This window comes from Glandiceps talaboti, chromosome 11, assembly GCF_964340395.1.
Source record: "Glandiceps talaboti chromosome 11, keGlaTala1.1, whole genome shotgun sequence".
In the NCBI taxonomy this organism is placed as follows: Eukaryota; Metazoa; Hemichordata; class Enteropneusta; family Spengelidae; genus Glandiceps; species Glandiceps talaboti.
The window spans coordinates 9826259-9838758 of record NC_135559.1 but is presented as its reverse complement, the minus strand read 5'-3'; the positions used below and the strand labels follow the sequence as shown (position 1 = coordinate 9838758).

Sequence of the window (12500 nt, the reverse complement as noted above, 5' to 3'; positions counted from 1 at the left end):
CTCTTAACTTGTTTCCCCGTGCGTTTCCTGCCGAGTTCCTAGTTCCTCGCGTAAACTCTTCTATACCTGTAGATGGTAGAGCCGCAAGGGCTGATCCGTACAGCGACTGCTTCTTTTACGAGTGTAACTCGGTTTTAACATCTGCTTGAGGACATCATCAAATATATTTTTCAAACGTTAAATTTTAACATTGTTATTTCGTATTTCAAATTATAGCTATTTCATATTATATTCTCTGTCCAGCAGCACTGTTAACGATAACATACAACTAAATTATCATGTCATTTTTTTCAGTTATTGAATTTGATATGAATGCAATCGGTCGTGGATTTCAGTCTTCGAATTTGTTTCAGCGGAAATCACATTTCGCTGTGCCATACGTCCACCTAGTACAGCACTTCATGGAACATGTCAACATGCTTGCATAAAGTATTGCTCTTAAATTGCTTGCTGATTTAAATGGGCCTCTATTTTGTTTTCTATTAATATGGCGGCTGTGAGGGAACGAGCACAAGTTCAAACGATAAATTTCAAGTAATGCTTTGTTGTAATCATATTGATTGAATGTTGTTGTTGTTGTTGTTGTTGTTGTTGTTGTTGAAAAAATGTCTCCGTCTTGTTAGCGCCAAAATGAAACCCCTACTTCCCATTAAAGCAATGATTTTCATTTCGAATCCCTTTTAAAAGGTGCGACAAGCGAAAACAAGCTGTTTTTTTGTGATATTTTCTTTTACAAGCAGACGGTCAATTTTGATGCCAGCAAATTCGTTGACATATTTGCGTGGGAGCCACGTCTATACGTGAAGCACATGGTGCGTTTGTGACGTAAGCAACGCATTGATTTTATTCTCGCTTCATGCAGCACACTTCATCACGTTTTCAAAGACTCTACTACTTTTAGTACCGGATATAAATTGTAAAGTATATGGTTGTTTTATTAGGACATGATTTTATATCTAATCTGCAAGCTGACACTCACTTTCCATTAACATTAAAAGAAAATCAAATATGCACTTACTGTTCATCCTTAAATTTAAATATTAGACAAAACTGTTATTTATTTTTTGATGGCCACTGAACAGACCATGGATCAATGGAAACTGTGTGTGCTAAATTTAACCCTTAACTCATTCGATGTAAGTGAAATTATTTGACCCATTTGCAAACACATCCTGGAAAATTCGAACATAACAACCCATCAGAAAGAGCACCCTCGCCCATTCGAAAGCCGTGTAATAAGTCCGTGCGTTTAAATTCACACTTTCTTTTGACATGTGAAGTCACGCGTGCCTCCAATCCACTAATCACGCAATTATTATCTTTCGTCGAAAATGTCAGTCCTGCTTAGGTGTAACGTGAGTAACGATCTTGAATCGCCTTGCCTGGCATCCACATTTGACCTTAACTTCTCTATCTGGCATCTTTCCAAGTTTTGAACCATCTCTTAACATCGCATCATGAATGTATAAATAGTATCCAATCTCATTTTAACCATTTTTTTTCATTGGCATGTTAATTATCTAAACCTGATCTTGTTGACACTACAAACCCCTACCCGAGTCAAAGCCAGCGTTAGCTATAAATGCCGTCCAGTAGTTTTTCCATGTGGACAGGGGTTTCGTTTAAAATTCCATTCATGAAATGTTATCATTAATAACTGTCCTGTATATACGATATTTCTATTTTTTATAAACATTAAGTCCGTACATTTGTGATATATTGTTTACATGAGTGGAATTAAGATATATTTCACCAAATTTGTATTGTATTGATTCCGCACTAGTTTTATCTTTTATAGTAGCGAATTCACATTAAGGGACAACTGACGAAATCGATAATGACAGAAAATCATTACTTTTCCTACTGAGGTAGTTAAAGAAAAGTCGATACAAAAAATGCTGTTTATTTCAGAGAGCCATTCATACTTTTTTTTCCAAAAATTGATATAGGAGAGAAGGGAAGAGAGAATGGGAGAAAGAGACACAAAGAGAGACACGGTCAGATGCAGAATTAGAGTATAGGTAGACATACATACATACATACATACATACATACATACATACATACATACATACATACATACATACATACATACATACATACATACACACACACATACATGCATGCTTACATACATACATGCATACATACATACATACATACATACATACATACATACATACATACATACATACATACATACATACATACATACATACATACATACATACATACATACAGACAGACAGACACACACACACACATACTAGATCTAAATAGATAGATAGATAGATACAGACAGACAGACAGACAGACAGACAGACAGACAGACAGACAGACAGACAGACAGACAGACAGACAGACAGACACAGGAACAGTAAGAATGTCAATCCCATTTTTTTCTATGAATATGTTGTTAATTATGTAAAATTCGAAAAATAGGAATTTGGTGGGGTCGGGGACCCTGAAGGATATTTTGCTGTTTATTCACGATAATGTTGGGTTGCTAGGTTTCTATCTTCGATCGCGTTTAAATTTATCAGATAACTACTTAAATCCCAATATCTACAATTTTCAAGTCCTGTAATATATTACCCCTCCACGAATAATAGTCTTGCTCAAAATCGTTAAATTAAACATAAATGCCATACTCTAGCTACGTTAACGCAGGTGCAGCTAATTCGTTCCAATTGTATCAAAACATATTATACATATTAATGTAACAGCAGAGTTACAAAGAACTAATTTTAGAGAGCTTGCCTGACAACACGTTGACCACATCTTATAGTTTAGAATACTAAACAGAATCTGACATTTATACTGTTTAATATTAGGTCCCAGATAGTGTTTTACGCCGGGTGTACTACACTGAGCACTTCGTGAACTTGCTATGCTAATTACGTCACTTATTTCCTTACTCGGCTATTATATGATATTATGATATAATTTCTTGGGTCGCCATATAATTCGATCATGTATGTAAAGTGTACGTTTTAATGTATTATTCCTAAATGATTAATATTTTATTAATCAATTGCAATGACGTCACAATTTTTCGATATGACCTGACAGTATACGTGCATAATTGATCACTCTCGGTTCGTGGGAATTCGTCATTATAAATTCACAAATATTTCCCGGATGACGTAGGGAAATGTTCATGCATGTAATATAAGGTGTGTGCATCAAAAGCGTGGACTTTAAGGTATATACAAGAGGCCAATGACGCCAAAAGGGAATTCTACACTGTCGCAAAGTCGTCTGTTTTTTTGGATTCATCTGACGTTCGAGAGATTATCAACGGTTTGTCGTTTCGGACGTCAGTGATTCACTTGGTTCTTGCGTGATCAGACGGGATTTCAATAAACCACGGGCTGTCTACATACGAATTCGTTGCACCTGTAGTATAACATGTACAGTGCTGAAATCCCATCCTGAAATTTGGCGTAAAGTGGCGCGAAACTTCACCAACTGATGTCGTGTCACCAAACAGAGAAAGTACGCCATGAGCATTTTCTCTAAACGGGCGTCCGTATTTACAATATAATTATGTAAGAATATCAAAATTCGTTCATTGCATGCTAAACCATATCATTTCATGAAAAAAATAAGGAATTCACGCAATCATTTTCTAACCCGTGAATATGTGGTCATTAATTTTGGAAGGCAAACCTTCGCATTTAATTTCTAGTATTAAATACGGAGTGGGACTTACCTTAATAGCTATCGCTGAAGATAATATGGTTGCACGAGTGACACAGTGTAATATCTGCCTGGCTAAGATAAACCTGAAGCGAGGTTACTCAGTGACTTGTTATCCGCTATTTGATGTGGTTTGTTCTGTCTGCAGCACGGTATGTCGTGCATATAAAAACATGTAACTACGTCGCCGCAACGCATAATCTACATGAAATTGTCATTATTCTACTCGTTCCCAGAGCAACCGTTGTTCATCGTTTATCCTCTCAGAGGTTACAGGTTTCCGTTTGTGGTGATCAAATGCAACTGATCGATTGCACAGTGCGTTGCTACACTGGGATTATCATGAATGCTTGTAATATATACATGCCTATGTTGGCCTTCAGTCAAACAGTTATATAGCTACCTCAGTACGCCCCCACCGTCAACTACACGAACAAGTCTTTTAACGTTCACATTTGTCATTCTCAACCTTGGTATGCTGGTGACGTCAGCGGCACGTCTGAAATGACGGTGTTGGAAGATAATTGTCTGTTTAATTAAAGACTTTGCTGGCACAATCATTTGCAATGTTGTAGTTTAACGATATCATCGTGTTCTTGTGTTCCATTTGTAACGTCATTTGATTAATCCTGTAACAGGCGAAGTCAAAGGATAACGGCCCAGCGGCTCCCCACCCCCTCCCACCCCTCACACTAAACTAACCAAAATTGACAAACGGTTTCAAAATTATGTTCATATACCTCTTGTAAAAATAAAGGTACAATACACACACACACACACACACACACACACACACACACACACACTCACAAATATATATATATATATATATATATATATATATATATATATATATATATATATATATATATATATATATATATATATATATATATATATATATATATATATATAGGAAGTCAGTGGTAAGATTTGTCCGTAGTACAGTGCTCGATACGTCTGCACGCAGAGCGGAGTATATGTTGAGGGTAGAAGAAAATCAAGTCGGGTTTTTCGTCTCTACAAGCCTGTTTCGTGAGTAAATCACTCGTCAGGAGATGTTGATGTACATCAACATCTCCTGACGAGTGATTTACTCACGAATCAGGCTTGTAGAGACGAAAAACCCGACTTGATTTTCTTCTACCCTCAACATATATATATATATATATATATATATATATATATATATATATATATATATATATATATATATATATATATATATATATATATATATATATATATATATATATATATATTGTACCTTATATATAAATTATATATAATATCACGTCACCTGTAAAGGTAAATCACCGAAGGTAAAAATTGTTGAGGAAACAAACGTGGCTATTCTCTGCAGCTGGTAAACGAATTCAGTACAAATCTATTATCGGAAATTAACGAAGCGGTGAATACGAAATATCAAGTTTTACCCATTTCCTACGAACGAGATCCTGCATTTGTACATTTGTTACCATGGAAACCTTTCATATCTGAACACTTTGCTTAAATTGTGATTAAGAAGTCAAACCAATCCTTGAATTCAATGTCCAATAATGAAAAGACACATTACTTGATAATGTGGTTTCTCTAAATAACGTAAAAATAGTCATGATCACTTCAAACACGGCCGAGAGAATTCAATTCCTAGAATGTTGTCCGGCAATTTCAGTTAATGTGTGATATTGATCGCGAGTCATTTGAGATGAGATCGAACCTACCCACTTAAATCAAAGTACCCTTGTAATGAAGTTTACTGCAAGGTCGTTTTTTTAATGAAATTGTCAACCTGATCAAGTATTCGCCATATTGAACGGTTAAATCGAATCCTAATAGTTACAATTTAACACAAGAACACTGACAATATGCAAATGAACTTGATGTTTGCGTGGGGTTGTCGTCTCTGCTATGGATCCGGAATTTCACATACACTAGTACGCATTATTTAGCAGACTATCGACAATTACTTTATATTTTGCTTGTCGTGTATTAAACTCTGCAGACGACAGATCAATCCTGACTAAAGTTTATTAAACTAGTCATAAAAGTAGCCAGCGTTAATCCCATAGCGATAGACTAGGTTATAAAGTGTTTCACTGGTGATTAGTAAGTAGTTATAGATAATTTTTAACCATAAGTCCATAGCAGTCATTATATTACTTGTGTAATCAACCAACTCTAGCTGGTTAACGTTGTAGCTATGTCGACTCAGTATAGTATACAATGTAGGTAAGTTAAAGCAATCAGACACAAAGGAATAACTCACCTAACACCCAAACAAACAAACAAAAAAACAAACAAACAAACGCAAACACACACACATACATACATACATACATACATACATACATACATACATACATACATACATACATACACATACACACATGCATACATACATACATACATACATACATACATACATACATACACACCTGCACGCACGCACGCACACACACGCACGCACAATGAAACAACAACAACAGCAACAACGACGACGGCGACGACGACGAAAGACGAAAGTCGACGACGACGACGACGACGACGACGACAATAGCAACGTAGGATAATCGTGTAGTTCTCAGTTCATCATACGAACAAACAGATGTCAACATATACTGCGCTAGTTAAATTAATTGAATGTTTTGAAATATTTCAAAAAGTTATAGTTGCGTTTGAGGTACATGGTAAATGTTTACGTTTACACACTCGATGGCGATTGGTGGGTTTATAAATACATAATTCATAACTAGATCTAGACAATCAGAATATTTACCGTCAAAATCATATAGGTGACCATCGATCAGTCTAATATCGGTTTATGTCAGACTTTGTCACGTTAAATACTCGGAGGAGATATTAGATACCTAGGTAAGCGTTTGAGATTCTGAAGGTGAATATGCTGAGAAGCTTAATCGAGTACACAATTTTTTATAATTATGTGTCAGTATATTAACCAATCTGATTAAAATCTGATGTGGTGAAAGCGTCTAAATGCTTTATTTACCTCTATTTCCATCGTGTTGTGACGTATGTTTTGTTCGGAGTGATCGCCGCCTTCCCACATCTGGAAAGGCGGCGATCACTCGGTACGAAAACAAACGTCACAGCACGATGGAAATAGAGGTAAATAAAGCATTTAGACGCTTTCACCACATCGGATTTTAATCAGATTGTATATTAACAACCTATCATCACCTTAGCAGAGTAACGAAAGAAGTGAAACTTGTGTCAAAGAGGGCGATATAATTCATGTACATGGAAACTGTTTGCCTTGCGCATTCGAAATGTTGCCCTTTTTGAGAAAAAAAGTATTTTATTATTAAAATCTGATTTTATTATAATAGTACGCACCTTTGTGTTATCTCAGACCACTAGTGGTCTGGGTGTTATATAGAAAAGTTGGGGCGGTAGGGGGAGGGGGTTGTCGATGATATTGTTTCAGATGTCAATAGTTAGTAGACCATAGTTTGCATGTTTTTCTTGGGTAGAGCTGTAGCGTAACCATATAGAGACTGTGTATGATTCAAAGCAATTCCTTACAGCGCCCTCTAACCTCTTTAGTTTTTCTCTTTGCATGTTTTTCCTGAGTAGAGCTGTAGCGTAACCATATAGAGGACTGTCTGTGATTCGAAGCAATTCCTTACAGCGCCCTCTAACCTCTTTAGTTTTTCTCTTTGCATGTATTTCCTGAGTAGAGCTGTGGCGTAACTATATAGATGACTGTCAATGATTCAAAGCAATTCCTTACAGCGCCCTCTAACCTCTTTAGTTCTATTCAATAAATCGAAGAAACCCAGTGCAACGATATGCATCGTCAGATCAGATCATACTTTCCCCGTGTTTTTATTTCGACCATATAAAACACAGTGCAAATTTTAATATAATCATAAATAACACATTACGTGTAATATTTTATTCTAAGTACATTAAAAACAATCCAAAATTGATAACATTTAGTAGAAATGGCAAAGCTCATGTCAAACACAGAAATACGGTTTCAACAATACCCTTGATAATGTTTAATACAACCAACTTTTGTCTCTGACCACATCTCACTTCATTTCTTTGTTTAAACAGTATTTACATTGATGATTATGTAGTTACAATGCAGGTTTTAGAACCAAATTTTTCCACAACAAATAAATCAAGCAATAAGTTATTTTCCTGTCATTTTTTTAAACTTTATAATTAGTTAGAAGTCTAGGACACTGTAGAAGGCTCTGATAGGCTCCCATAGGTGTGGATACCTCATTTCATGTTTGTATTTACAATTCAATGCTGTGTGTTCTTTTAATATAGTTGACAACGGATATCAAAGGCTTGCATTGAATGTCCCTCACCCCTGGCATGTGACACAATTCAAAACAAACTAAGGCTATTTTCTCAGAAATTCAACCTACAGACATGTACATAATGGTGGTGAGTAAGTGTTACGTTAATAAATGTTTACACCAATCTTGCCAGGTTTTCTTTCGCATAATTTGACTAGTGTACTTTCACTTTTCCCTGGTTCGCTGGGTTAAAACATTAAATATTCAAATTTAGAAGATTGCGCATGAAATCCAAAGCTATCACAATCAACAAATTCAACCAACCAACCAACCAACCAACCAACCAACCAACCAATCAATCAATCAATCAATCAATCAATCAATCAACCAATCAATCAATCAATTTTACTATATTAGCACCAAAAATTAAAAACATTTTTTTGCTGCTTACAAATTTAAACCACACAGAAAGTTTGTAAATTGTAGTCCAGCTAGCCCTTGAATATTTTTTAAACTGCATGCCCATGAACACATCAGGGTACTCAAGACTTAGCTGTTGCTAACATATAATAAGTTGTATTTCTGTATATACTTAACTAACTTTATTGCTCTACAGCGAGAAGAACTAAGAATGAGTGTCAGAGGATAGGAAGCACTGAAGTTAACACAACAGTATTTGGTTATAACACAAAAAATAATTGCTGGCGCTATTTACTGTTATAAATCTACATTGCGCTATATTGTTCACCGTCTGTGACAGACTGAAGTCAAACACATAAATGTATGGCAGTGTGCTTATCAACCTAATACTCAAATTACAATATATCATTGAACAGAATTGAGAATGTTTAAGTCATTTCAGGTTAGCTGAATGACAAAAACTGTGGAATGGTCAGCATCAGCTGGTCATATCACGCAAAAAGGATCAAATAGCAATCACATACAAAAAAAACAGACAGAGATGTTACAGCTGTTCCTCTGGAATTTGTCGATCTGACAGAAAACTGATATCAAATAATGTTCGAAATATTCCAGAGTACGAAGATTGTATAGACAGTGAGTTGATGTATGTTCTTTCTCGTTCACCAAGTAAAAGTTAGCGTTTCGATTTTTATTTGTGTTAGACCAAAAATGTTACGAGATCTGTTAAACATTTAGAGCGATATGCTATATCATATTATTTATATCAAAGTGGTTGAAGAGTCGATAATTCGACAATCAAACGTCTTCATTACCAACTGTTTCCCACCGAAATGTTTCGAAGATATTTTTGCTGTATTTCTTAACGTTACACAACTAACTCCTTCGTAAAGTGGTTCTTACTGATAACCCTTATTCCCAAGTTGTGGTTAAAAACTCTCCTTATTTTGCAAAGTTTGGCTAGATGTTTCTCATAAATATGGCGCCAAAATATTTTCTCATTTGTCTGGTAGTAAGGGGTTAACGTTTGACATGACCTTTTGTCTAGCACTTTGTCTCCAACCAAATTGCATGACAAGAAAATTATGAGTACGATCTGTTGTTATCAATTATGTCTAGCTTTGACTGGTGATGTTATAGTCACTAGATTCATTTGAATATTTTGCTAGTGAATCCATGGGTATCTACCCTCGATATATCTTCACACTGTGATCAATAGTTTTAAATGTAGGATACAAAATATAATTCTGTTAGGGGTAGAGGGGTTGACCAATTTCAGTTTTCTCATCTGACAAAAACGATTTTACATTTAGTTGAATCTGTTTTGGTCCCCTAAATGCAACTGTTTCTTTTAAAAATTGTCGTCAAATCGAGAAAAGAAAGAATATTTGTTATAATAGTAAGTGCATGGCACTAAACTACATCAAAGCGTCAAGATGTGTATTTTAGCACTGCACACTGACTTTATATACATATTGATACATATTAATTTGAAATTGATTGTGCTGTCTCAAATAATTATCACTGTTAGCCAATTAAGTTAGAAGGCGGTGGGAGTCAGGGTCTGAGGCCTAACTAAAAGAATTTAGATTTGTATCCTCCAATGAACTATTGATCCCCCTATAAAGGTATGCATCGATCTTTCGACTTCCAGCTCGTCGACGAGCTTCAATCGTTCAAAATGTGTTCAACAGGAATGTTTGATGTAATGCGACAGATGCTCTGCTGGGACTGCTGACAGCAATTTAGAACTAACTGGTCAGACGTACTCCAATGTTGTCAACTTTCGACCCCTTGCTATACCAAACAACAGTACGAAAGAACTATAAATCGGTCATACAATTTGCATAACCGCCATTTTGTTTTTTGGCATCATGTTTGGACATGATGAAGTGGCATTCCGGTCAATAATAGTTTTAGCACTGCCGCTTTCAAGAGCTTGAATCTGCCACTATCTGTTGATCTTGGTGCATGGATTACACCTTTATGCATGGATTTGTATTGGATTTAAGCTCCTTTACAAATATCAACTTAGTTATATTGAGTCTTGTTTTATTGTAATAGTTGCCGCAAACAGCTAGTCATAGACATGTTTATGGAAAAATCTCGATTCTTAATTCTGTGTGTCCCATAACTAAATGTGTTTAGTCGGAAGATTTTCTATCTTGAGAACAGAGACTACCTTGGATCCGTAGATTAAATGTAATATTCCTTTGAGACAACTTTTAAACCCCCTTTCTATATTGAGAGCTGTGCCACTGAGGAGTATCTACACTGAAATTAAATCAGAAAGTTATTATTAGTATTGCTTCTCTGCGACCAATCACCAATGTCGATTTCTTTTTAAGTTGTTGTAGGTATATTTTCAGTGAGTCTGTTTCCGTTTGTCACTTTTTTTCCAAACATGTTTTTAAATTCCTGTCTTATTAGATTTCATCTAAACTCACTTCATGTATGTTCACGTCCATGAAGAGTCTAGCCCATTTAGATGTTTGACAAAGTAGATGTTGTCGATCAGTAGGATACAACATGTATATGGTACTTATCCTTTACTCTCCTGTTTTGCTTGTGGTTGTGTTTAATTCATTTTGATCTTCTTTTGTTTATGTTCAAAATTTATCATCGTATGCCTTATATTCTTTTCCTTATATTTATCTTTCGTTTCTTGTACACGTGCTTTTTCGTCAGCGAAAAAATCGTTCACTTCCTCTGCTGAGAAAAAGAATAACTTTCTTCAAGTGCATAGTGACGATCATCGTCTTGATGTGATGAGCATGTACTAATACTTCCCTGGTGTCTGAGCTGCATCATCCATCTTCATTTTATGCCATGAATACCTTTGGCACCGATGAGGTTACAACTTTCTGGGAAGCACCAGCCTCATTCAGAACCAAGAATACCTGCGCACGAGGTTGTGAAAACCCTTTGCAGTCGAAGACTTTCAGGCAATGATTACCGTAATCACATACTACTACCCTCTCATCAGGGGTAACGGCAACCCCGTCTGGGTACCTCAGGCCATCACCATCGCTGTCGATACGGCAGACAAAAGTACCGTCTGCACGAAACATCTGGACTCTGTTGTTCCAGTCATCACAGATGATGATGTTATCATGAGCATCAACTGCAACGCCTGTTGGGTACTTGAATTGGCCTTCTTCTTCTCCAGGTGACTTGAAGATGTAGAGTAGATTGCCATCTTCATCAAAGATCTGGATGCGGGAATTCTCTCTGTCAGACACGATGATGTCATTCTTGCTGTTGATGGCCACACAGAGTGGGTTCCTGAACTGCCCTGGCTGATGACCTTTGCACCCAATGGTCTTGATGTGTATGCCGTCGCAATCAAAGATGCGGAGACAGTGGTCTTCATAGTCTACTACATGGATGTCACCATAGCTGTTAACAGCTACACCCCATGGCCATTTCATCATATCACTACCAAAGGCTCTTATCAGGCTTCCACCAATATCACAGACGATGATCTGTTTGTTTGCATAATCGGATATCACAATCTTATCATCATGCGTAACCGCCACATCTAGGGGGTCGAATTTCTTCTCGAAGCCATGGAACCTAACTTCTCGTTTGAAATGCCCTGCCTTGTGAAACACCTGGATACGGTTGTTTCCTGAATCAGCGACAACTACATCTGATGTATTCGGTGAAACTGCAACACCCCATGGTTCTTTCAATTGGCCACTCGCCTCTCCCCTCTTCCCGATCACCAAGCTCAACTTCTTTGGTGGATTAACATCAATAGTAAGGGGACTACCGCTCACTTGTTGACCAAATACAGAAACATACAGCTTGTATCTTCCCTCCATATTTGGTCTGTGTGTGATGCTGTACGTACCATTCTTGTTGTCTGTGACTTTCACCATGGCAACTGCACCACTTGGTGACCTCACTTTAGCTGTTACCATAGCACCACCTTGAGTAACATCTCTACCAGTCCTGTCCCTAGTAGTAAGTATCATTGTTTGTCTTTCACAAACTGTAGCAAACTGCTGGCACTCTGCATTTAGGATTGAATTTGCAGCGACTGCATTACCTCTAATCAAGACTCCGAATACCTCATCTCTCACATTGTTGACCAGC

At 36.7% G+C, this 12500-nt stretch overlaps 2 protein-coding genes across 3 annotated transcripts in view; both read right to left on the bottom strand.

The window, feature by feature from the left end:
* The window catches only part of LOC144441952 (uncharacterized), a 6424-nt gene extending 2685 nt beyond the window's left edge, over positions 1-3739 (bottom strand). Inside the window, exon 1 of the mRNA XM_078131219.1 lies at positions 3716-3739. The gene's annotated coding sequence lies outside the window, so the exon portion shown is untranslated. The remainder of the gene's footprint in view (positions 1-3715) is intronic.
* Positions 3740-7616: 3877 nt separating this feature from the next.
* LOC144442260 (tripartite motif-containing protein 2-like) overlaps positions 7617-12500 on the bottom strand; it is a 24128-nt gene continuing 19244 nt past the window's right edge. For both annotated transcript variants that reach the window (XM_078131557.1, XM_078131558.1), the window contains exon 2: positions 7617-12500. This exon is cut by the window's right edge and continues 1069 nt beyond it. In XM_078131557.1, coding sequence (XP_077987683.1) covers positions 11222-12500 — 1279 coding nt within the window. In that variant the 3' untranslated portion in view covers positions 7617-11221.